General features: G+C 29.4%; 3 protein-coding genes across 6 annotated transcripts in view; 2 read left to right on the plus strand and 1 right to left on the minus strand.

Moving 5' to 3' along the window:
• Positions 1 to 1,699: 1,699 nt before the first annotated feature.
• On the plus strand, positions 1,700 to 3,707 carry LOC140665002 (splicing factor YJU2). The gene is made up of 3 exons (XM_072890635.1): positions 1,700 to 1,899; positions 1,993 to 2,688; positions 2,803 to 3,707. Exons 1-3 carry the CDS (start codon positions 1,876 to 1,878, stop codon positions 3,091 to 3,093), a joined length of 1,011 nt encoding a protein of 336 aa, XP_072746736.1. The 5' UTR covers positions 1,700 to 1,875; the 3' UTR covers positions 3,094 to 3,707.
• Positions 3,708 to 4,168: 461 nt separating this feature from the next.
• LOC140664486 (uncharacterized) lies at positions 4,169 to 19,978 on the minus strand. The gene is made up of 10 exons (XM_072889630.1): positions 19,768 to 19,978; positions 10,339 to 10,457; positions 9,899 to 10,102; positions 6,911 to 7,797; positions 6,503 to 6,622; positions 6,154 to 6,269; positions 5,927 to 6,066; positions 5,659 to 5,774; positions 5,078 to 5,411; positions 4,169 to 4,861 (listed from the first exon to the last, which is right to left on the minus strand). Exons 1-10 carry the CDS (start codon positions 19,976 to 19,978, stop codon positions 4,169 to 4,171), a joined length of 2,940 nt encoding a protein of 979 aa, XP_072745731.1.
• LOC140664678 (spondin-1) overlaps positions 13,786 to 26,967 on the plus strand; it is a 33,204-nt gene continuing 20,022 nt past the window's right edge. For all 4 annotated transcript variants that reach the window (XM_072890016.1, XM_072890019.1, XM_072890018.1 and 1 more), the window contains exons 1-2: positions 13,786 to 13,928; positions 23,161 to 23,365. In XM_072890016.1, the coding sequence (XP_072746117.1) occupies positions 23,164 to 23,365 (202 nt within the window). In that variant the 5' untranslated portion in view covers positions 13,786 to 13,928; positions 23,161 to 23,163. The remainder of the gene's footprint in view (positions 13,929 to 23,160; positions 23,366 to 26,967) is intronic.

Here is a 26,967-nt window from a genome sequence, read left to right on the forward strand (position 1 = left end):
GTGGTCTCGGTCGTTTTACCGTACAAAAGATTTCCACAATCATTTTTTAGAATGGAATAAAGAATATCCTGTAAAGTTTTGAAGAATTCCAGGAATGAATAGAACTTCGGACACGAAATACTTATGTTTGTATTGTTAAGGAAAGGGTTAAACATCCTTTCTCTCTTTTATTTTATATTGAAGTCAAGCAAATTACAATCGCTTGACTTTCAAACTTTTGATTCATTTCGACCTTATTTAGTAGTATTTTTTATGACCTAAAGAACATGTCAAAGAGAAAATTATCTATCTAATAACTTTTTTAATATACAAAAATACACCGATTCTTTCTTTTACATGAATCGTGAACTTGATTACAATTTTTGTTAAAATTTCGTCAAGGAAAGTGTGATTAATTAAAAACATCCTTTGGAGGCAACTCGAGATGTTTTCGGACACAATATCTCGCCAAAATATATAAAATTCTTACTTGTCAGTTCTTAATCTTTGCACCTCGTTAAATAATAAGCTTGCCTGTACAGACGATGCCGAATTGAATTCCGTTCCGCGAAGGGCACCGAGATGCTTTTCATGATCGTTTCTTTTATCGTTTCGGGGAGAGGGTGGAAGAGTCTCACACATACGTACATATAAATATAGCCACATTATATCCGCGGGATATTAAATCTATGTTAGAGAGCGGCGTAAAAAACCAAAGAGGCGAGAGGAGAAATAACGCGGGAAACATCCGGAGAGGTCTTTTTGGAGGAAACTTTGAGTGATCTCTCGTGAATTTTTCAAATCGTACATATTGATCTCACGGCACTTATCATCATTAATGACCGGCAATTAGCGATAATTGTTGGCGTTGCAAAGATGTATGTACAGGAAAGATAAAATATCGAAAAGTATTCAATTTCTGTTCGTTTATACATGTTCAAAACGAGGGAGAAATGATAGAAAGGAAATTATAACTCTTTTCGCTCTTTTTTTCTTATTTTATCTATTTTTTAATTGTATGATTGTTTTAAAATGCGAGATGTTGGTTTCTTTTTAGAAAAATATAAAATTGTGATTGCACACACCTTGCATTAACAATAAGTAAATATTTCTATCATTATTCATTTAAAATATTATTAATTTATTTATAATATAAATATATTAATATTATAAATATTATATATATATATATATATATATAATCATAAAAAATTCTACATATTCTAACATATAATTAAATATATAAAAATAAATATATACAAATTATATATATTTATATACAATATATATATATATATATATATATATATATATATATATATATATATATATATATATATATATTGTATATATATAATTTGTATACATTTATATATATTTATTTTTATATATTTAATTTAGGTGAAAAAGTGTATCTATTACACTACAAAATAAGTTTAAATGAGCAAAAGAAAAAAAATGAAATAAAGTTACACTTGCGTTAAAAACCGCGAAATGATTGACGGAAATAATGCACGTGTCACATTACGAAATGTCGCTTCAATTAAATGTCAAAGTGGCGACATCTCCAGATGATTCTACAAAACTTGAAGCAACTTGTCCTAGAATGCGTTCGGAAATTTTGCTCATAGAAGTAGAGTAGCATTTAATTGACCAATCAGAATAAAGAAATCTTTGCTTCTGATTGGTCAATTAAACGCTACTTTATTCTACGTATTAGGATTTTTGAACAGACACGCTGAAAACATAAACTCTCGCGCGTCGTACGTTTTATGGTGCTAACATAACCTAGGTTCTCGAATTTGTGTGATTTTTGCTGTACAAATTAATTTAAGAAATTGCATAGATTTTACAATTTAATTATCGTATATATAACATACGAATTAAAGCCACAAAATGTCGGAGCGTAAAGTTTTAAATGTAAGTATAAAATTTAAGACGGATAATATTTATGATGTATCTCTATATTTATTTTTATTATTTGAATCAATCTATATCTTTCCTGTATTTTAGAAATACTACCCGCCAGATTTTGATCCGTCGAAAATCCCGCGTATGAAATTGGCGAGAAATCGCCAATACACTGTGCGATTAATGGCACCGTTTAATATGCGCTGCAAAACATGTGGTGAATATATCTACAAGGGCAAGAAATTTAATGCGCGTAAAGAGGACGTCGAAGGTGACGATTATTTGGGCATACGCATCTACAGGTTCTATATTAAGTGCACTCGCTGTCTGCAAGAGATATCTTTCAAAACAGATCCTAAGAACACAGACTATGAAATCGAAGCAGGTGCCACGAGAAATTTCATGGCACTGAAACTGGCTGAGGAACAAGCGCAAAGAGAAGAGGACGAGGAAAAGGAAGAAGAAGCGACCAATCCAATGAAGCTTTTGGAAAAGAGAACGCTCCAGTCTAAACAGGAACTAGAGCTGTTAGAATCTTTAGAAGAATTGAAGGATTTAAACCGTAGGCAACAGACCATAGATTACGACCAAATGTTGGAACAATATGATATGGAAAAAGCTGCTAGACAGAGGACAGAAAAAGAGCAAGAAGAATTGGACGAACAGTATATCAAGTCTATATTTGGTAAAAGAACTGGGACTGTTGTGGAAGAGAAAATTGAAGAAGTAAAGGAAGAAGAAAATATTGAACCTGTTAGAAAAATGCTTAAAACAGAAGAAACAGATGACAAGGAAAGAGTGAGTTTTATTCTATTTAATAAAATTTATTTACTTTTATTTTCAGGAAGAGAATTAATGAAGAAAAAATTGTATATATTAAAACTGATGATTGTAATAATTTGTTGTTTACAGGAAAACTCTGAACATTTTTCAAAATCTACAAAAGTATCATTGTGGTCGGAAAATATGGCAACATTGTCTAACAAAAAGAATTTAATCAAGAAAAGTAATATTGGTATAAAGATAAACGTAAAGGCAACACAAAATAAAACGTCCGGAAACACTATTCTCGCTGATTCGCAATTGGACGAAATACCTAACAAGATGAGTACCTCAAATACAACAGATATAGTCTCTAAATCAACTAATAGTAATAGTTTATCATTATTAGGTGCATATTCAGGTAGTAGTGATAGTGATTAAAAAAGAATATAGAGCAATGTATAAAATATATATTTTTTACATGTTTATTTTTTTTTATTTCACAAAAATGTTGATATCTAAAATAAACGGTATCTACAAACAGCGCATTTATGAATACGTTTAAACATCTCGAAATATATGAATTACTATAAAATATATATGTAATTAGATAAAATTTTTAATTTATATATAATATTTCAAATATGTTCTTATATGTCCATTAGACATGTATATATGCACATGTAAATAATTTGTTAAATCTAATGTGACTTGCAGGTTGATATTGATGTGTTGATGATTACAGAGTTTCTTATAGGATGCCAAAGGTTCTAGTCCTAAAACATAAAGGATTAAATTATCAGAAATAAAAAAGGCTTGAAAGTTGGTCTGTTTAACAAGGCTAGGCACTCTGTAAGAAACTCTGTTGTCAAGTTATATGAACATATGTAATGTAGCAGGGAGTACCTAGCCTACTAAAACAGACCATATTAACACACTCGAGATGAAGAAAAGTTGCAAGAATTTTTAAAACTGTTTATATAAAATAATTAACAGAAATCTATCTTGAGTGTATTAATGTGTGATGTCTACTAATAAGTATTTCTATGACACAACGAATAATTTATTAAAAATAATGGAGAATAAAGTTTTGATATTAGCATAATTTATTAGATTACTAAATCAAGAATCATTTGTCAAAATGCAAATAAATAATAAAAATAAAATAAATTAATTTATTAACAAAATTTTCAAGAATTCAAAAAAAATTACTAATGTATATTATTATTATTTCAATCGTTATAATTATTATGTAATCCGAGGAACACTTTTTAATTCAAAATAATTATTGTTTAGGACTATATATAATTATTGTGTGGACTGTTTAAATGACCTTCTATTAAAAAATTTAGACTGTAATACATGAGTTGATAAATTATAACATTATGTCATGCGAATAATTGGATTATAACATTGGTGAGATGTGTTATGAAAAAATTGTTTTGAGAAACGACTATAGCGACGACGACGTAACTTCCTGCTACCATCCTCTTCATTATCACAATTTACAAGAGAATCAACGATTCTGTAAAAAGCAATCTGTATTTTTCTCGAATGAGTTATGCCTATGAAACCTATTTAAACCAATAGTAGGCTCGCCGAAGGCTTCTAGGACTGAAGAATCCATCAGCCAACTATAGAGAGACTCCCGAATGGGAACTTGATCATCTTTAACGTGATGGATTACATCATGTTTAAATTTGTCATTAGTTTCACGTTGACATTGCTCGCAAACGAAAGCTTCTTCCTTGTCAGAGAAAACTTGCCAATCGTCGAGATAAAATTCGTGCGGCGGAAGAAACCGATTTTTTATAGGTGAAGTGTAATGACACCGATGATGCGATGATTCTGATCTTTTGCATGAACACGAATCGATAAGACGGAACGATGGCATGGATGCTTTGAGTAACGCTCGCTTCGACTCGCAAGAAAAAGCACGTGGCAGTTTGTCGTCGATGATATCTGGCCGAGGTTTACCATCCGAATATTTTCTAATGACATACCGATTGCTATTGTTCTTCTCTCGCAAGCTCACTTCCAGCTGAGCGATACGATGCTCCAGCCGCGTGCGTTGTGCCTGTGCTCGATCCTGCTGATCCTCCAGCAGCTTAACCAGCTTCTCCAGTCGCATTACTTGCATCTGCTTGCCCTCCAACGTAGTGTACAGTTCTTGGATCGCTTCAGTCTTCGCCGCGATCTGCTTATTGATCTAGAAGAAAAGTTATCAGTGCAATTAAACTGCAAGAAATATAATTCATAAGAAAACTAATGCGTCAAATCAGGAAACGTCATGAAATCAAATAATCAGAAAGACCAAGAAAATACAAATCATAAGAAATATATGTATATGGATTAAATGTGGATTAAAAGAGAATTTATTCTAAAAAAAATTGATAGAATGACAAGTGAATGTGACTCATGTTACTTGATCAATATCTTCATAGTTTTCATTAGCAAGATTATCCGCATTCGCCTGCTTTCCCTTCAGGAGGCTCAACAGCTCGTCTCTGGCTTTGAGGAATTTGCTTTGCTCTCGCATTACCCGATCGCGTTGCTCCAGTTCCAGCTGCTTCTGAGTCAGAGTGGTTTCCAGTTCCTGGTTCTGCTGCATAGCCTCCGCCAGACTATTCCGCAAATCACTGATCTGCTGCTGAAGTTCGATCGTATCAAATCCCGTTTTGCCATCCTCTTTCGACTTTGCATACAGATGACGCTGAATTTCGGCTAACTGATTTTCCAACACTTCGTTCCTTTCTTGCCTGCATATTCATATAACAGAGATTAAGAATCTCACTTGCAAACTCAAAAAACATTGAGTTGTAAATACATTTTTTAATTTAAAAATAAGGCGACAAGTTATCACCTGTCATAAGACCAATCTAACTGCATTATATCGTATAAAATACGAAACAAATAATTATTTTGACGTTATATATATTCTATAATTTATATATTTTAAACGAAGGTATTTTAATCATGCACTCCGTTGTTCTAATGCTAGCTTACGTGAATCTGGCGATCTTTTGCAGCTGTGCATGCTCCAACATCAGATTTTGGAGATCATTGGTCTTGGCTATAAGTTCGGCGGCCAGTTTATCCTTCGTCTCATCTTCGCTATCGCTCTGTGAATGAATAAAAAGAACAAATAATTAAAACTAATTTCGAGGACTAAGATTTAGCAGAGAATAAGTAAAATAAAGGCGGTCTAAGGAATCGAATCGAACGGTTCTCAGTTCTTATATGAGCAGAGGTCCCGAAAGTAGTGCAAACTAACGGCCGCCTGATGCAACACAGTGATAATCTCCTGCTTCTCCCTCTCGAGTTGCTCGATCTTTTCCCTTTGCTGTTCCAATTCGGCTCGGGCGGCTGTTAAATCGTTATACAGGCAAATTTCGTTCTCCGTGTGATTGTTATCTAAAATATAATAGAAATATTATTTGAACCTAAAAAGCAAAAGTCGCGAAATTTTGTCGATATTTGGAAATTGTTAAATTTATTCACCTGTCACAGCTATATTATTGCTTTTTTCACTCGCAAGATCGCAAAGCAACTGACTTTTCTCTTCGAGATGTTTGCAACGTTCTTCGATCTCTGTTAAAGCGTTTTCAGCTTGTAATCTACAATGAATATAATTAAAGTTAATTTTAATATTTTTTAAATAAAATGTATCGTGTTGAAAAAGGGAAAGAAAGGGAGTATATAAAATTTTATATATAATTTGTAAATATAATGTTATTTTATTCTATTAAAGTAATATTAATTATATAATTCTTACAGTTGTTTGAAAATAATATTGAGTGATATGAAAAAACTAGTAACTAATGTTAAAGGCGGAACTTTAATTACTCACCTTTTCTTTCTTTCTTCGTTCATTTCCTCATCGATTGCTCTGCACTTTTCTGATAATTCCTTAATGATAGCGTTTGCTTCAGCTTCCTTGTGAACCATTCTTTGTTTGAGTTCCAGCATTCTAAAGTAGGTAAAAACAAATATAGATTAGAAAGAATTGATTGCGCTCTTATTATATATAAAGCAATTTTATATTATCTCAAAATATGTATGATTTTAAAGATATGAGTTATGTATAATTTTAATTGTCCTTAAGTATATACATAATTATGTATTAAATATATACACATATTATGTATATATAAATATAGAATATAATAAAATAATTTTTTATTTGTTTAATTTTTTTCGGCTCTTAAATTTCTTAAAGATAAGAATAGAATTGATTAAAACGACTAAATGATTTAACCGTGACTCGAAGGTGTCGCGTTGCTTCTCCATCTTCGCTATGAAATCTTCGCTGCTCTTCATCGTTTTGTTCATATCCTTCATTCTTAGTTCTATTGTCTGATCCTTCTGCTTTAATTGAGCCTCCAAGGACTTGACGCTGCTCTGCAATTGCTGCGACTTTGACTCCTCGTTAGTCACATGCGCTTCCAGTTCGCGATTCTTCGTACGTACTTTTTGCATCTGCAATTCTATCATTCGCATTCTTTCCTTGCCTTGGCTCGTCCTGTCACGTTCCGCCTTCAGCTCCTGCAAAGCGACGCTCAGCTGCTCCTGCAGATCCTTGAGATTGACATTCGGTTGCTCCTTCTTCACACGTCCGATATAATTGTCGTATTCCACGCGCAAACTCGAAGCTGTCGCCGCGAATTCGGTGATAAAGTCCTTCTGAGCCGTTCTCAGCTCGTCCAGTTGCGTCTTCAGCTCCTCGTTGCTTCGTGCGAGGATCGTTTGTTGCATCTCCGCCTGCGAGTAATCCACTAAAATCGACTCGTCCTTGCCTATCTCGCCCTGCTCTCGAGGCGATTCTGTCAGCCAGGACTTAACGACGGACGCGAATGACAAGCTCCTGTCTAAGGCACGTTGACAGAGCTCTTGAGAGCGGTGACAGAGATCCTGCAGCTGATTTTGCAGTAGCGACACGCCGATCACCATCGACTCATCTATGCAAATCTGCTCCCATTGTCCGTAATCAGGCAAGTTTGTTTCGATTGGTATAGGTAGACTTTGCTTAGGACATTCTACTTGAGATGACTTTGGCTCCTCGACTTTGCCGGGATCCTTACCACCGGCTGAGATTATCTTCTCCCGTAGATTCGATATCTCGTCGTACAGATCTTGCGTGATTTTCTGGAAACGGAGCGGAAAAGAATTTAATTTTGTTCTTCTTTATTACAATCTTCACTTTGCCCAGAGCTTCAAGTCTGATATATTGAAAAAAATTATCCAAGAATTCACAATAAATCTATAACAATACACTATGCAAAAAAATTAAAGAGCCTCTTTCTTACACATAAAAAAGGCCAATTTTCAAGTAGTTACAACTTCCTTAAAAATAATCGGAATAAGATCAATAAAAAAGCGTTTCAAAACTTCAAGTTTCTAGTTTTAGAATCTTTAAATAAATTTCACTTCTTTCTATATACCACTTTATGGATCACCTGTATTTTAACAGTATTATCATGAACAGACTGTAGCATGCACGTAAATATTGAAATAAAAACACTATCCGCATATAAGGCATAAATTAATAGGTCCGTAAACAACTTTCCCCAAATTAATAAAAATTGAAAAAGAAAAAAGTTATTTATTACGCTCTTTCGAAGTAAAAAAAAAATATTTGGAAATAAGAGATATGATTCCCAAATGTTTTAACTTTCTAAAATTTAGCTTTTAAGAATAAAAATTATTCTATAAAAAAGAGAGAAGAGGGAAATATAGAGAATGCAACTACGAAATAATATACACTACGCAAAAAATTAAAGGGCCACTTTCTTCTATATAAAAAAATGCATTACTTTTCAAGTAATTGCAACTTCCTTAAAAATAATTGGAATAAGATCAATAAAAAAGCGCGTTTCAAAGCTTCAAGTTTCTAGTTTTTAGAATCTAGTTAAATGAATTTCAATTCTTTCTATTCGTTACAAAATTACATTGTAAGAAAGCAACGTTCGTCGATTGAACAAATTTTTCAAAAGTTTGTCCAAGAATACCGAATTAAAAAAAAAATCCCAACACGATTTCATTAATTGTATGTTAAAGAGCAGAGTTTTAGCTTTAATTTCTTTTTTTAACGAATGTTCTATGATTTTTTTTGCCGAGATATTTATTATTAAAGCAAAATCGAGCTATTGACTTTGAACGTTTATAACTAGTGAAAAAATGATCGTACAATAATCATTAAAAAAACAATTTAAAAAGAAAAGTTAGCACCTTAAAATGCTCCTACCATTTTTTCAATCATTATTCATTTTTAAAGCTTAATTGTTACTTAGAAATCAGGTAAAAATTGCACTTTTATCTTTTTTTATTTAAATTACTAAAAGTTAATGAAAAAACGCTAAAATTTTCATAAACTCTACAACATTTGCAAGTAAAAAGCATTCCAGTTACTCGTACAAAAGACTGAATAAATGTTAAGTTTTTTTCTGTACATTTCAAAAACTTAAATTATTCTTGGACAAACTTTTGAAAAATGTATTCAATTGAACGGACGTCGCTTTCTTACAATGTAATTTTGTAACAAATAGAAAGAATTGAAATTTATTTAAAGAGTCTAAAACTAGAAACTGCAAGCTTTGAAACGCTTTTTTATTGATCTTAGTCCGATTATTTTTAAGGAAGTTGCAATTACTTCAAAATTAGCATTTTTTTTATATAGAAGAAAGTGGCCCTTTAATTTTTTGCGTAGGTTAAAAAATATTTATATTGCGAAATTTTATTAAAAACGAGATATTCGTTAATTTTAGAAAATTTTAGTTTAATATTAAGATTCTAATAAACTGACACTTTAGCCGCAGATAATGTATTATCTAATGTGTAATTTTCTGTTTGAAACATGTTAAACAATATTTCATCCGTTTTACTCGCGTGTAATACGTTTACGCATGATCACGTCAAAAGATTTTTGTTAGAGGATAAAAAAGAACGTTCTGATAAACGAAATAAGCAGCTGATTTTTTTTGATTTGGTATTCTTGGACAAATTTTTAAAAAATTTGTTCAATCGACGGACGTCGCTTTCTTACAATGTAATTTTGTGACGAATAGAAAGAATGGAAATTCATTCAAAGATTCTAAAACTAGAAACTTCAAACTTTGAAACGCTTTTTCATTTATCTTATTCCGATTATTTTTAATTGGAAATTGCAACTACTTGAAAATTGGCCTTTTTTATATGAGAGAAAGTGGCCCTTTAATTTTTTGGCATAAACGAAAATATATCGGTTTACCTGCTTCTCGGCGAGTGTTTTTTTTAAGTTTGTGTATCGTATCTTTTTTGAGCTATATTGAATTTCCATCTGTCGTTTTTCCACGGTAATTGTATTCGTTGGTTTTCTATTAGATGACAGCATATTCAGAGTCATGCTTGGTCGACGAGCGGAGTTATTATTAGAGTTAATCCCGCTAGATTCTTCACACATTGGTGAATCGCCCTGCAAAATAATAATGAGTTTGACGCGTATTGTAAAATAAAACATAAAATAAAATATTGGAAAGATATTACAAATTATTATAAATAATTAACAAATTAATTATTATTGAATATTAATATTAATGATTACAATCGATTTAAACGGTGCGCTGAGAGTAGCAAATATATATAGTCTTCCTTCATTAAGCGTAAAATAATTTAGCAACTATTTGGTAAGGTATTGTAATATTAACGTACTTGCATAGCATTTCGCCCAACCTGGGTTGTTGGAATTCTACTCTTATAAATTTTATTTCCAGTATTTAATGTTGCAGACTTTCTTGAACTATTAGATGATGGGGGCCGATCTTCTTTTTCTATAAAATATAATATAAATATATACACTTTTTTTTTACTAAAAATACATTACATAATTTTACAATGAAGAAGTTGTAAGTTTGCTTATCTTAGCATTCTACATTTTTTGTTCTCTTTTCTTTTCTTTTTCAAATCGTAGAAGTATTAGCTTATCCTTTTAAATATAAGCAGTATAAAAATATATATAAACTTAAAAAGAAAATATATCTATAAATGCAATGTGAAGGATGCACCCTGAATGAATCTATAATAGCATTATTTCTTTGATCTAACCTTCATGAATAATATAATTATTTATAAAATAATATTGTTTCCAATTAATACTAATGTTTTAATGTTTCTATGTTTTAATAGATTGTTCAGTTAAAATAATTTTTGTATTATTCCAGAAGATAATAAAATATTTTAAAATTTCTTTTTTAATAGGTATATAAAGAGCAATGTTAATTTATGTAATAAAATATATGTAATTTATACAAACAAACAAAAATAAATTTAAATTCGCACTAGCATTTCTGTTGGTGTTCTAAGGTTAAATAATATGATGTTTCCATTTTATACCGCTAGTAGAAATAGATAATATAAAAAAATTTCAAATCTCTATGTTATCAGTTTAGATGCAACATATAACCTGAAGGATTTATTGTGACCGCTTCGCTCAGCATTTTCTGGCTATTTTTCACGATAATGTGGCGCGATCAGTGACAGCTGGATTTACGAATAGATCTGTGCGACTTTCGAGAGAGCAAAAATAGTTTCAATTTCGTAGTTTTGTTGATTAGGTAGAGCGAAACGAGCGAGCGTTGACGTTGATTCGTGTGAGACAGTCGACGATTTATAGCTGTTTCGAATTTGAGATGAATTTTATGTTAAATGTATTTACACTATGTCTTTTTCAAAGTTAAAATACGAGACTGCAATAAAATTAATTAAAAATTCTTTAACAAACATGCGTCAGTTTCAAGAGTAGCGTTTGAAACTTTATACATACTGTTTTTTTTATATTTTATATTTTTATTTTAATTTGTATTTATATTTTACCTTATATTTTATATATATTTTTATTTTATTTTAAATTTTATTAAATAAATTATATTTTATATTATTTCAGAATTAATCAAAATTATTAAATTATTTTTAATTTGATTTAATGCGTAAAATAAAAGTTCTTGCAACAATTTGATATGGTATTTTACGCATTAAATCAAATTAAACATAATTTAATAATTTCGATTAATTCTTAAATAAAATAAAATATAAAATATTTAATAAAATTTAAAATAAAATTTTTACAGAAAAGAATAATTATCAATAAATATAATTTTTAATTTGGGTAAAAATTTAGCCAATTTCTTTTAGACAAATAGAATTTGAAAAAGTTTGTACAACAAACAGAAATGTAAAGAAAAAACTTACTTCTTTCTTTATAAAGTAACTTAAAAAACAAATGTAAGAAAAAAGCAGTATTTATTCTGGCTTTATTTAGCAAACATTGTATAATCTTTGCAGAAAGATAAATTAGTATTTTTAACGCTGCAAAAAAATACTTCCGACGAAGGAAACGGGCTTTTCCATGACGCACGTGCGCTTTCATTAAGCATTCGTTAGAGCTTCCTGGAAAATGCATGTCTGTGGAGCTGGTTGTATTATGATGGACAAGCGGCGCCACACTAATTGCCAAAAACTGCGCGAAGAGTTTCATCGCATTCGAACAAATAAACCAATTCAACAAAGTGAACAAGGTCAAGTTAATTAGTCAGTTTAATTCAGTTTTTTTATAGATCGCAATAATATAGACCAGCTGTTGATGTATTTTGTAGAAATATCATGAGCTTACGATTCATTTCATAATATCACGCAATTAGCAGTTTTATACATTTGAGAATAATAAAGCGAAAGAGTGCTTATCAAACATGTTGAAAAGATTATTGAAAAAAAACCGAGTCTTTTTAGATAAAGATTAAAAAGTAATAATTAGATTTTTATACTCAAAATATAAGCTAGAGTTTTTGCTTTAATTTTTTAGATGCATCAAAGTTCAAATGAAAAATAATTTTTAATAGGGATTATCATATTCCGTCAATTGTAAATAAATCCATATATTGCAATCTATTGTATAAAATTTTATTTTTTATTTTTTTTATAAACAATTCTGCATATCAGGATAAGTGATCACAGAAATCGTGACAGACCTTTTTTTCTTTTTTTGTGTTATAAGATTTACTTATGTTTTTGTAAGTTGTTTATATATTATATTAGAGAGTGAGAGAGAGAGAGAGAGAGAGAGAGAGAGAGAGAGGAGAGAAAGAGAGAGAGAAATATTAATAAATATATCTTTCCAAAATCTTTTTAATATCATTTTAATAAGAGAAGATATACGAAAGTGTCCGTCTTCAATTATTTATTTCCTAACAGCTGTTAAAAGGATAACACTTTTTTGAAAAAAAAATTGATTTTTATATTTCTAAGCAAATACTGTCGAATCGGTAGAAGATGTAAAAAAGTTTCAAATAAAAGTTTTAGTAAATATGCATAAAAGCGAATAGCCATCAGAATAAACATGATCGTACAGGAATCCTTCAAATAATAATGTAAATAAAAATTTTTTCTATGTCAAATAGATCAGTAAGACTTAACAAAGTTCACTGTTCGTATAAAACTTAGGAACAGCATTAAAATTATGAAACTGCAATTTGTTATATCTCCTAAACCAATGTCGTCCCCCATTTACTTCTTGCGAGAAATTACTCAGATCACCTCCCCCTACAATATATTTAACAATAAGTAGAAATAAAATCGGTGATGTGTAACCTTTTATGTATATTTACTAAAGCTTTTAATGTGTTTTATGATAGTGCAATTAGATTTTTTTGAAAATGTCATTTTTCGAAATTTTCCTTTCTTCGAATTTTCGAAAAATCTAATTATATTGTCATAAAGTATATTCATTAAAAATCGTGAAATTTTCATTTGAACCTTTTTTTTTATATCTTCTAGCGTTTCGATATTCAGAAATATAAAAACTGATGTTTTTTCTTTTAAGAGAATATTTCATTCTTTTAACAATCGTTAAGAAATAAATAAAAAAATATGTGTGTCTTTTATTTTGACTTAGAGTGCAATGCTCAACAAGTACACGGACACTTTTATACCTTCCCTTGTAATTTACATTGTTCCGATTTTGACATTTGAATATTCTTGAGATGCTTGCAATCGTCTCACACGCACGATTACCGCGGGCGAAACTCTTTTGGAGTACGCGCTGCGCATGCCCATATAGTGGCGTTGATATTAACGCGCTTGCAAGAGTTAGAATTGTCAGTCAGCCGGAGGTCGGCGGCGGTGACGGAACGTGTTTTGTATATGTGCGTGTGCATGTTTCTCTGTCACGTCGCAGAGCGCACGTGACTCATACGGATCGGAAAAAAAAGTGTACCCGAGCGCGTATCCCAAGTGCGAGCAACGTTGCGGTAAGTATATTATTTGTTTATTTTGTATCTATTCTTGATACAATAATCAAAAATTCACAGCCCCCTAGTGCTCACAACCGTGCATCAAGACCGATTTTTTTGTATTTAAAATAAATAATGTTTAATTATCAGATATCGGATACATATATAGGATAACAGAATATAACACTTCTATTTACATTAAATAGAATTTATATTGTATTTCTCGAAATGTCATTTTTATAAGATAATTTACATTACAGATAAAATTAATATTAAAGTAAGTTGCTTAAAAAATACAAATAATAAATAAAAGAAGGGAAAAGAATAAAAAAATGAAAGCAAAATTTTAGTGAATGATAAAATACATATCTTGCGTAATATGCGCGAATATATTATTGTACTGAAATTATTGTGACGTACTTAATTTAATGAAGGGTGATAATAAATGTAGTTGCACGTATTCTGATTGAAATATTTGTTGGCGTTTCTATTCGATCGGCTTATCGACTAGTCGAGCGTGCTGAATGCTTCTCTCATGCACGACTAGGCATCTTATTCGAACGTATTGTCAAATCGTTCGTAGGGACAGATAAGGATAGCGGAAAGCAGAAAAAGAGACGAGGCTGCGTCCGCAATGCAACATGGATAGGTTGGATGAAAAACGATCGAACAGCAGTGATTCCTGTGCCAGCAAGCGGCTGCAGAAGTACATTTTCGCTTCTTATGTGGATGCTGTCGGAGAATACGTGTCGTGCCGGATCTTTTTTGCGAATCAGCGAGCTGAGAATCTGCTATTCCGGCAAATTGTGAATTAACGTTTGTGTTTCGGCGTCGCTTTTAACGATGGCTTTTAACATAAAATTATTATATTAATCTTATGTTAAATTATTATAATAATTTTATGTTAAATTATTGTAATAATTTTATGTTAAAAGCCATCGTTAAAAGCGACGCCAAAACACGACTGTTAATCCATCGCAATTTGCCGGAATAGAGCAGATTTTCGACTCACTGATTCGCAAATGTAATTTAACGTATATAGAGAACATTCTCATTTTGTCGTCCTTTTACTCGAATTATTAATAATTATGAATAATTATTATGAGTAGCTGTCAGAGTTAAATAGTTGAATGATTATCAAATCATCGTAATATCGAATCAAATTGTTAGTCTATTATACATTAACAATTAATTATTTCATGATTATGTTAATTCGAATTATATAATATATTTTAAATTATATTTTTTAATCAATTCAAGACAAAGCGTTGATTGCGCAGGCTTAAATTCCAGATTGCATTAATTTCGAAAAGAGATGAAAATGCATAAAAATACTTTGATCTCTTTTCGAAATTAATGCAATCTGGAATTTAAGCCTTCGCAATCAACGCTTTGTCTTGAATTGATTAAAAAATATAATTTAAAATATATTATATAATTCGAATTAACATAATCATGAAATAATTAATTGTTAATGTATAATAGACTAACAATTTGATTCGATATTACGGTGATTTGATAATCATTCATATAAGTATTATATATATTCAAAATGTTAAATTTTAACATAAAGATATAATTAATCAACGCTTGAAATAATCATGACATAATCATGAAATAATCAATAATCATATATTAAAAAATATATTAATATATATCATTAAAAAATATACATTATGAAAATGTTGCAAATTTTATTTTTATATTTTGTAATTTATATCATGTTGCATTTAAAATATGCAAATTTTATTAGGATTTTTTATTAAAATTTAAATTAAATGTAATTTTTTGTTATCATTCAGAATTGTTTATATTATATATTATTATGTAAAATTATCTTTATGCGAAAAGAGATAATGTAATATATTTGAAGATACATTAAAAGGTAATTTAATACTTTTTTATATATTCTAATTTTATTTTATTTTCATTATTCAAGATTTATGAAAGGTTATATAAATGTTAATTTATCAAAATAAAATTATGTCAAGATATAATAAAAATTTTTGAAGAATTATTATTATATATATGTCGCGACATAATTTTAATTTAGTAGATGAGTTTTAATTCTACAATACTATCAATAATTAGTAATGGCATTTCACTTTTTAATAGCACTTTAATATCATAAAATAAAAAATCACTAGCTGCTGAATTAAAATTGCGTAGCGACATGATAATAATTCTCGATGAATTAAAATTGTCTAGACATGAAAATAATTCTAAATTTTTATTCTGTCTCAACATAATTTTAATCTATTAATAAAAATCGCATTTTTCTTAAGACAATTATTTTTTGAAACTTTTATATTAAATGGAATATTTTTTATATTATTAAAAAAGTAAAACAACGTGTTATACATTAATATAACGAGTATTAATGAATTAATAATTTGATTCGTTTTTACGAGAATTTAATAATTATTTAACTGTTTAATTCTGACCACTATTTATAATAAATGATAATTATTAATTAAGCAAGGAAGATGTGTGCGTTCTCTAAAAATTTTTGAATTATATTTGCTTAACCAAAAATTTCGCGCATTGAATCGGTCAATTATTGATGCATCAACGAACATTTTGATGTGAAATAACGTCAATGACGGCATTTATTCAGCGCGACTACTATTTCAAATGAAACATATCAATACTTTATTCGGAAGCTCCCATCGAATAGATATTTCAAATTTTTTTATAGAATACTTACACACTGGTCGGTGTGATGTATGATTCACAAAAAAAGTCAGCTTTTATGTATATGTTTGGAGAGAACAGCTTTTATATTCTTTTGTATGAAAAAAACAATAATTCGTCTCAATTGGGAGTATTAATAAAAGTGATATGTATGAAATACATGCGTTTGATATATGTGCGTGTGTTTGTATTAGTTGTTTGAAGAATAACATATGATTATGTATATATTGTATATATATGTATATATATATATATATATATATATATATATAATTAGTTAATAATTATGTATATAATTTATTTATTAATTTTTGTCTTATTTAATATCAATATTAAAAATATAATACATATAATATAATATAATTAATAATATAATATAAAAATTTAAAAAGATATAATCAATTTATTCAAAGTATTTTAAGTTTCATCAGATGTGCATCTGCATTCATTTGTACAGTTTTAAATATGTTAAAATGATGGATTTTTTACACCATCATAGAGGCGCGTTAGGTTTCCCATAGTAGACCTTCGCCTCTGGCTCTACTACTTTTCATGTTATACTGTATCTGTATAGTATAACGTTTCATTTTATTCGTCATCAGAATCTGTAGAAGCTTCGACATAAAATATATTATTTAATTATCAAGAATAGGTATCAAATCCAAATATTAAGCATAGGCAAAAAACCAGAAGGCCGTTAATACATGTGAACAAAAGCATTTTGTTTATATTAACATATAAACAAAATATTTAATTGATGATTTAAATAATATATTTTATGTTATTTTACCCAAAAATTCATTTTACCCTCCTTTACTGTGACGTTTAACAAACATATATCGTAGAAAAAAGTATTTTGTCAAGTCATAACTTGATTGGAATGTAATTTTCTTCGGAAAGTATTTAGTAGAGTGAAATTTGTTTTACACTTACACGCAAAAAAATTAAAAGGCCTACCTACTTTCTTCCATATAAAAAAAAACCAATTTTTGTAGTTGGAACTTTCTTAAAAATAATTGGAATAAGATCGACAAAAAAGCGTTTCAAAGCTTGAAGTTTCTAGTCTTGAAGTTTTAGAGTCTTTAAATGAATTTCAATTCTTTCTATTTGTTACATAATTACATTGTAAGAAAGCGACCGTCGATTGAACAAATTTTTGAAAAGTTTGTCCAAGAATACCAAATTTATAAAAATCTTAGCACGATTACACTAATTCGATGTTAAAGAGCAGAGCTTTAGCTTCAATTTCTTTTTTTAACGAATGTTCTATAATTTTTTTTTCGCCGAGATATTTATTATTAAAGCAAAATCGAGCTATTAACTTGGAACGCTTATATAACTACTGAAAAAAATGATTGTATAATAATCATTAATTTAAGTTTTTGAAATGTACAAAAAAAACTTAACACTTCGACCTTTTGTATAAGTAAGTGGAATGCTTTTTACTTGTAAATGTTGTAGATTTCATGAAAATTTTAGCGTTTTTTCGTTAACTTTCATTGATTTAAATAAAAAAAGATAAAAATGCAATTTTTACTTAATTTTTAAGTAATAATTACTATTTAAAAATGAATAATAATTGAAAAAAGATAGGAACATTTTAAAGTGCTAACTTTTCTCTTTAAATTGCTTTTTTAATGATTATTGTACGACCATTTTTTCACTAGTTATAGGCGTTCAAAATCAATAACTCGATTTTCCTGTAATAATGAATATCTCGGCGAAGACAAATTATAGAACATTTGTTAAAAAAATAAATTAAAACTAAAACTTTGCTCTTTAACATCCAATTAATGAAATTGTGTTAGGATTTTTTTTTAATTTGGTATTCTTGGACAAACTTTTGGAAAATTTGTTCAATAGACGGACATTGTTTTCTTATAATGTAATTTTTTTGAGAATAGAAATAATTAAAATTTAAAGATTCTAAAACTAGAAACTTGAAGCTTTCAAATGTTTTTCTATTATTCTTATTCTGATTGTTTTTAAGGAAATTGCAACTACTCGAAAATTGGCCTTTTTTATGGAAGAAAGTGGTCCTTTAATTTTTTTTCGTAACGTAGGGGAACGTGGGGTAGAACGGCCAACGTAAGCATTGAGCAAGTTTTCAACATATTAAAAAAAAATAAATCGATCTTTTTTTTACTAAAAATATTCTTTGGAAAATCCACTATAAGAAAAAACACAAGTTTATTATAAAATAATAGTTTAAATAGACGAGATTATTGATTTAGTAAAAGCCTAGATTTTCGTAATATGCTTTTCATGCGGGATATAATGAACTACCTTCAAAACTTGTCTATTTCATTAACATTGATGTCTAAAATTTCTTAAAAGTTGTATATTATAATATTATATATAGAACATAAGAATATAGATTTGTATTTTTAAATGATAACTATAAATTAATAAATAAAAACAATTCTTTTGTTTTAGTAAATATTTTTCTCTTTAAAACATGGAAAAATATCCTTTAATGTAATAATTTTTGGTATTAATTTTGAAAGACAGAATCTATGTATACTCTCTTTCTTTCTCTAGTATAAAAATAAAAAGTACAACATTTCGTGGGCTAATATTTCATTAAGCCTCAAAACGTATTTATTTACTTTTGATCATATAAAAAATTATAATTAATCAATATTTACATAGATACAGTATGAAATTAATAAGAAAAGATCATTTTAAAACATAAATGTATTTACGGTAATAAAAAATAGAATTTTATCATTGTTTACCTTATGTAAATATATCGAAGGATTACAACTCAGTCGCGGAGAGCACAGCAAGTACATTAAATAATTTATAACAACTTTCAACTAAAAATATTGCGACCACTGATAACAGCACGCAGAAAGAGACACCTAATAGCAATAATTACAACATATTTCATGACATGGTAGCATCTCTGTAAAAAGATATCGACTCTGCACCATTGTACTCCGCGGTGCCGTTCTACCCCACGTTCCCCTATATAAAATCTCCGGATTGCGATTGTCTGTAAAGATACATTTAGGGAAATAGGAAAAACTATTTCAAGAGAGACTGGATAGAGGGTGGATATAATATATGCGGAGATATATCTTTCGCCGAAATTATTAGGGATTACAGTACCTGGCTGCCGTTAAAGATTAAATCGTCTATTTGACGAAAGCATGAATACGTCTTTTCGTTTCGTAAGCGCTCCATCTCGCGATGTCGACCCTCGTAATATCGCCAAGACGGTCCTTGCCATTCATCGCGCTCGTCGCTTTTTCTTCCAAAGTTCCAAACCGACATATTGACGTCACTCCCTGGCAATCCGTCGTTCCTCGGAGTTGCGCTTTCCTCGATGTAAATCCCACCCCTAGTTCGATCACTCTTCGTCCCGTCATTCCTCTTACGTTACGCCGTTTATTCATTCAACAACCTCATTTAACTCGATAATGATCAGCTTTGATAGGAAACCGAATACAAACGTACTGTGTAAATTTAGATGAACTTGTCTCTTTCTCTTTGTTCATACACACATTAATTAATTCATTAGTTAATTTGCAAGTGTGCGAAACATGTAATAAATGGCTCTGTAGAATCATGCATTTTATTACAGTATCTAAATACGCTTTTTATCGAAGAGTTCGAAATATATTGTAATTACAATACACCACTTAAACCGATTATTTTTCTAAATTGATATAAAAATATCGTATATATGAATTGGTATAAAATATAGGGATAGCACACGAAATAATAAACATTAAATTAAAAACAATAAAAAAATATTTTATTATTAAGATTTTATTTGCTTTTGCTGAAACAAAGTTCTAACGGCGAAGTATATACTACTCATAGATAAAAATTTAATAATGTGCATTTAGGAAATTTATGTAAACGGGTAATAAATAATTTTAATAATTATAAAATAAAACTGAATTGCACGGCGCAAATATTGATCAATTTGCAAGAACCTAATTGATGATTGTATGTCCACATTAATACGATGAATAAACACAGATTTTAATAAATAGATTCATTATTCCATTTGATTAGTTTTTCAATGATTGACAATATAAATCCCTTAATGCAGAGACAGAAATTGAGGCATTTTGTAAATTAAATACGATATTTACATGTGTGCATATACGCGTATATGTATATGTTAATAAATCTTATAAAGTCATTTAAATGTATTTATTTAATAATTCAGAACATTATTAAATTAATAATTAAATTTATTGTTACCTTATATAAATATATATAAATAATTTAAAACGTTACTTATATTGATTAATGCTTTTGAAAAAAAATGAGAAAAAGAGAGAAAAGGAAATAATATAACGTTAATTAATCATAATTTTATTTCATATTTTTAATTCTGTTTTATGTCCAATGTAATTCAAAATTTTCTTGCGAATAAATTAGAAATGTAATATGTAATAACATAATTTCAACGATAGTGTCATTCAAGAAATTCGTAATCACAGATCAGTTCTCTCTTGATAGATATTGTTTGAGTTTTTGTTGGTACACGGTAAGCGAGGATACAACGAACAGGCAGAACGCCAAGTAGAGTGAAATGCCATGCCCTATATACACCAGCTTGGCGCAATATATTTAGGCACTTGGGATTTATGGTTAACCAGCTTATTAAAGACCAATGATGCTCATGGATCGATGTGTCGCATGGTGTACAAGCATCGTGTTTCTTGTCTCGCGCATCGTTACGTGCTTGTCTACTCTGGTACGTGTACGTAAATTTGTGTACTGGTTATCTATTGTAAAGAAGATATGATTAAATAAAAAGTTAGTAATAATAATTTTTTTTTATCAAATTATTGTAATTGCAAGACTTTATGAAATTGAAATTATCGTTCGTTTCAATTATTCTGGGCGTAATGCAATGCATAATTAGGTATTTCGCCAAGTCTCATTTTCATATATTTCATATATTTATTAATATTTTTTAATCATTAACACATATATGCGTATTTATTTAATAATTAATAATTTTGATGAGAGATGTAAGTATTTCTGATGTTTTACGGTAATTATTTTATTTTAGAAGAAAAAAGATTAGTCGATTTTTATATTAATTATTATTTTTTTAATAATATTAGTAAATTATTATTTTTAAAACAATTTTATTCTAATATATAACATCATTTGCATAATAATTATTTGATTTAATTATTTTTTATTTAATATTTTAACTTTCCTCAATTTTTCACTTTAATAGTAAATATTTTATCGGAGATAATAAGAAAAATCGATTATTTAAAAAATACAATTTTTTAAACTACTTATTTACTTCAGAGACATCCTGTGTTTTATCTTTACCACTATTTTGGATGCACGATCGTTCAATGAACCGAGAATAATTTTACACATTTGTTTTGGCACCAGATCTTACCCCAGGGTCGGTGAATGACTCAGTTGGTGCATTTTCTGCAGCGTGTTGTATCGAGTACGTGATTACCAGGGCGACAATGATGTTTTTTTACATTTTTCGTCAAGAGTCCTCGATTTTTTCGATTAAATTTTTTTAGATAACTGTGTCTTTCCACATAAATCATCAAAAAATTAAAGAAATTTTTTGCTTTATCAAGTGTAAAATGAAAAAATTATCTTTTATATGATTAAGTTAAAGATTAAATCACTTCACGCGTCGGAACGAAATGATATTTCACAGGATCAGATCGAATCGAAAATTGGGACGATCGGTTTCCAATTCTACGTTTCTTCGTCCTTTCATCCGATGACTTCGACTTCGGCGAGTTTCCAATTAACTCTCTCCGAGTGACTTCCTTTCAAGACATGTTAAATTTAAGAAATTAATTTTTTTTCAGATGTAAAATAAAAAATCAGTTTAGTTTTTACATTTTTGTGTATCGTCTATCACGTATTCCGTTATTCTAGAATATCGAGAATTACAATATTTTTCAACTAATCACATAATTATGCAACGTTTGCAATGAGTTTTCAAATAATCACCCGTCGTTCTTTCAATCATCTTGACAGGAATACGTTAAATTCGTGCGTCAGGATATTTTTCGCTTTGCTTAAATTTTAATTAAAATGCATAATATGGGAAATAAACGACGAACGTGAAGATGTGCAATAGACTTTTAAACGTGAAGAAGATCACGAATTGTTGGTTGTTATACCCGAAATTAATTTGCATTTTAATTAAATGTTTAAATGCTTTAAACGTTTTTAGTCATTTCACGTTTCTTCAGTTTTCGATTGAAATTTAATTTTTTGTCCATTTTGTCCATTTAACGCCAATAATTATTTAGCCCATAAATCATAATGGATATAAAAGACGAAACAATAGTAGTCCGTCAATTTAAACTCTTTGACAGTCTTAAATAAAAATATTTAAATATAAAATAAAAATATCCTTTCAATTATATTTATTGATTTGCAAGTATTAGGGGTGATTTAAAATAAAAATATTTGTTTTTACTATGTATAGTTATATTGTTGTTTATATTAATATACACGAGGATTTTTAGAAATTTAAAACTCTTATCGTAATAAGTTCGTAATAGTTTTATGCAATATTTTTTGTTTACAGAAGATGCATAATATTGGGATCGCATACTACGCTGCTTTGTTACTGCTTGTTGCAGTAACAAGCACGAATTCGACAAAATGCCCCCGAATCATAGAGGGTACTACTATGTCACGCTCCAACGCCGAAGGCAAATATCACTTTTTCATGACGCTCTTCAACAGGACCGAAGTTGTTTACGCCTATATGCCAAATACCCGGTATAGTGGTAAGTACATACACATAGTTGTGAACAATTATGAATAGAACTGCGAAATTTCGGTATAACTTTAATGAATCTGTAATTGTTTTTATTTGAAAAATGGAAAAATATATTTGACGTGGTATTTAATTGCGATTGTCTTGCAGAGAAAATATCAATTGTCGTAAATTATATATTTATATATTATACTATTTGGATGTATGAATTGCGGAAATGCCCGACTGAGAAGTTATCAAAGTTGCATCGAAATCAAGCACAACTTTAATCGTTAATTTCGCATTAATGTTCTTCGCTGTTTACGTGATACTTGAATGTTACCGAACTTTGAATAAGTTTTGCACAACGTGAGAAATGTAGTACAATATAAATCTCTTACTGCTTGATACATAAATCATACTCATATATTTTAGATACAATTACTGATTATATCTGCTAAAATTTTTTATTTAAAATAAAATTGTAATTTGGAAAAGGCATAAGTAATTAATAATTATATTTAGAAGAATAATTATATAAAACTATTACTTATAACTGTAAATACGAGAATTTCCAAAGTATGACATTTCTTGTTTCTACATATTTTTTTGTACGTAACCCGCATACATTATTCGGATTCTCAAATATCCAAGAACTTAACCTGGATAAGATATTCTGTATTATATAGAAGTCACTACTGTAGTGTTTCCATTGAAATATTCGATACTGGCAGAATTTTTATGATACACGAATGCTTGCTGATAAATTCTGAAACTCTAAATATGTCAGATATTAATCAATCATACTTTTTGAAAGAGATTTTGAAAGAGATTTTACGATGTTAAAGTAGAAAAGAATATGTGTGATTTTATCAATGTGTAAAAGATAAATCAATATGTATATGAATTTTGATACGATAATTGAAAAGTAGATTCATTTGAAATATAAAAAAATTTTTAAATATAAAGAAAACTAAAAAAAAACTTTTAAATTAAAGAAAAATATTAAAAATTTTTTTGAAAATAATAAAAAATTCAAATCTGACTCGGATAATAAAGTAAAAAAAGAGTGTGATTTTTATCAATGCAAAAGAAATAAATATATATGAATTTTAATAGAATAATAGAAAAGTAGATTTATTCAAAATTATAATATAAAAAATTATTAATAGTTATAAAAATTAATTTAAATATTTCTTTAATATTAAGTTCTCCAAGTTGAAGGATAAAATAGATTTCGCGATCATGCATTCACATTAACATCGAGGAATTGAAGCGTCATCGGCGTCTCAATTACCATTTAGATAATCGCGCATCAGCTTTGAAATTCGATGCACGAGCACGCTGATTTCCTCGAGCAGCTCTATTCCTTTAACGGTAATTATGGTAATTAACAAAGAAGAGAGAGAGAGAGAGAGAGAGACCATAGATCTTTAAATGTCGTGGAGAGACGGGTTTCTGCGCGTCTTCCGACCAGCAGAAACCGCGCTACGGATTGAAAGACCGGGCGAAGATTCGGGAAACGAGGCTGGAAAGATCGAAAAGGTCATTTTCGCCTCGAAAGTCGAGATAAATGCCACGTGCACGACCCAGCCAAGTAATAGTGAACTTTGACCGATTAGCTTTGTGACAGTTTTACACGGCTGCGGTTTGATAATCGTCTCCTTCGTCTCCTTCGAAAACTGCGCAGGTTATTACACGAGATCTGTCACTATAGAATTTTGTTGACGACAGATTCTGAGGAATTTCAAGAGGTTTCTTTTCCTTTCATCGAAAATATTTGATTAATATTTTTCAAAATATCTTAGCAATTTTATCTATTTTTCTATTACCTCTTTAGAGTCTATAATTTATTATATTTTCTTTTATAAATTATATTCAATATGAGTTAAATTTATGTAAAATTTTGAAAGTTCTTTGAAATCTTTTAACTTTAAATATTTTATTATAACTAATTACTATCAATTATGATAATATTTACTATATACGTGTGTCTAAAAAATATACAAACATATATAGAAAGCACTCTGTACATATGACAAAGTATATATTTATTCTTACCTAAAATCATCATTTTTTATTTTGTTACGTTATTTTGAGATGCCGGCACATTTTTCAAGCTCGACTGCACAGCTATTCTTACAGCTTTTTCGCATCTTTTATATCAAGTATCATTAACTCGGGTGACATAATATCGTTAGATGGATCGATTACCGTAGTCTCAGGTCTCTCCTATCTCGACAGATTGAAGTAGATACCCCCCGCCCCTTGATATGACCTCTTGTACTTTAGCGAGAAATCTTTCCAAATAAAACCGTCCAATTAGAACTTTACGATGGAATATAGCAGAGATTTATGTACGTCGCATCGATATACCCGATGGTTTAAAGAGGAAACTTATAAGAGACCTATAAAGTATAATTGCTCAATGTATAAGATTAATTAACTATTTAATTTTCCCGTAAAACTCAGTTTTCGTTATTTACAGATATTATTCTAATATAAACTCTTTTTTTATTAATTAGAGTATGAAATTTAACAATATTTTTATGTATTTTATTTATATTAATTGCTCTCACTTTGCCACCCTCTCCCTCTCTCTCTCTCTCTCTCTCTCTCTCTTTTTCTTTAATATTTATAAAATAATAATATAAAATATATAATAATATATATAATAATACATATATAATAATAAAAATATATATATTGTAATAATATAATAATATATTTACTAAAGTAAAACTATTCCTTATTTCTAGCAATTATATATTTTTATTAAAATTTCCTTATTAAGAATTTTTATTTATTTAAATATTTTTTTGTTTATCATAAAACACACGTTACATACGAAGTTGGCCCCTTATTATAAAAAAATTTAAAAAAATGATTAGAGTTCTGATTGCCTTAAGAGTTCTACAATTCTCTATTGATTTTAGAAATAATTCCGTCGTTTAAAGCATCGAAAGTAGCACTTGAAGATAAGGGGATGGACGGGGGGCAACTTCGCGATATAATTTTTTTATTATTAACTTTAGAACTTTAGTTATTAAGGATAATTGTTAGAACTCTTTGAGGAGCCACCAGAACTCTCAATAGAATTATCGATTTCCGACAAAAATGTTCAGCCCTATAAGACTTTGAATATTCGTCTTATCAAAGTGAAACATTTTTTTCTATTGCTAAATAGCTCTTATGTTATTTTCGGCATATAAAACGTATAAGACACAAAATATATTAGAATTAAATCAATCCTGTGTCAATATAGTATCCGCTACGAAAACGTCTGCATTTATCTGATCGACGACCCAAGCGTAGTAAAGTTTCGCTCTCTCTTTTCTCATTCTCTCGCTCGATCTTTTCGCGAAACTTAACGCTTCGTGCGGCTCCACTAACGCATGCAAATCTCGCGGGCCCGGTGAATTAATGCGTTACGTAACGCTGGCGGGATGCCAGGTGTGAGAGACCGCCGTTGCAGATCGTGCTGCAGATTTAACGCAAACGCGCGGACTCAATGGCCGGCCTGATAAAATTCTATTAAATCGTGTCGACCGGAGGAGACGCCGGCCTCGCTCGCCCCAGGGGTTAAATTCTGAAGAAGAGGCGGCCGTCTGGGAAAATTATCGCGCCGTTACC

Source organism: Anoplolepis gracilipes, chromosome 4, assembly GCF_047496725.1.
Source record: "Anoplolepis gracilipes chromosome 4, ASM4749672v1, whole genome shotgun sequence".
Classification (NCBI taxonomy): Eukaryota; Metazoa; Arthropoda; class Insecta; order Hymenoptera; family Formicidae; genus Anoplolepis; species Anoplolepis gracilipes.

Bases quoted from the DNA above. Each gene is read 5' to 3' on its own strand.
- LOC140665002 (XM_072890635.1), top strand. From the start codon at position 1,876: ATGTCGGAGCGTAAAGTTTTAAAT. The intron at 1,900-1,992 runs GTAAGTATAAAA...CCTGTATTTTAG, and splicing joins CGGAGCGTAAAGTTTTAAAT to AAATACTACCCGCCAGATTT. The intron at 2,689-2,802 runs GTGAGTTTTATT...TGTTGTTTACAG, and splicing joins AAACAGATGACAAGGAAAGA to GAAAACTCTGAACATTTTTC.
- LOC140664486 (XM_072889630.1), bottom strand. From the start codon at position 19,978: ATGACGGGACGAAGAGTGATCGAACTAGGGGTGGGATTTACATCGAGG. The intron at 7,798-9,898 runs GTAAACCGATAT...CTCCGTTTCCAG, and splicing joins AAACACTCGCCGAGAAGCAG to AAAATCACGCAAGATCTGTA. The intron at 4,862-5,077 runs GTAACATGAGTC...CTTTTCTTCTAG, and splicing joins ACTATGAAGATATTGATCAA to ATCAATAAGCAGATCGCGGC.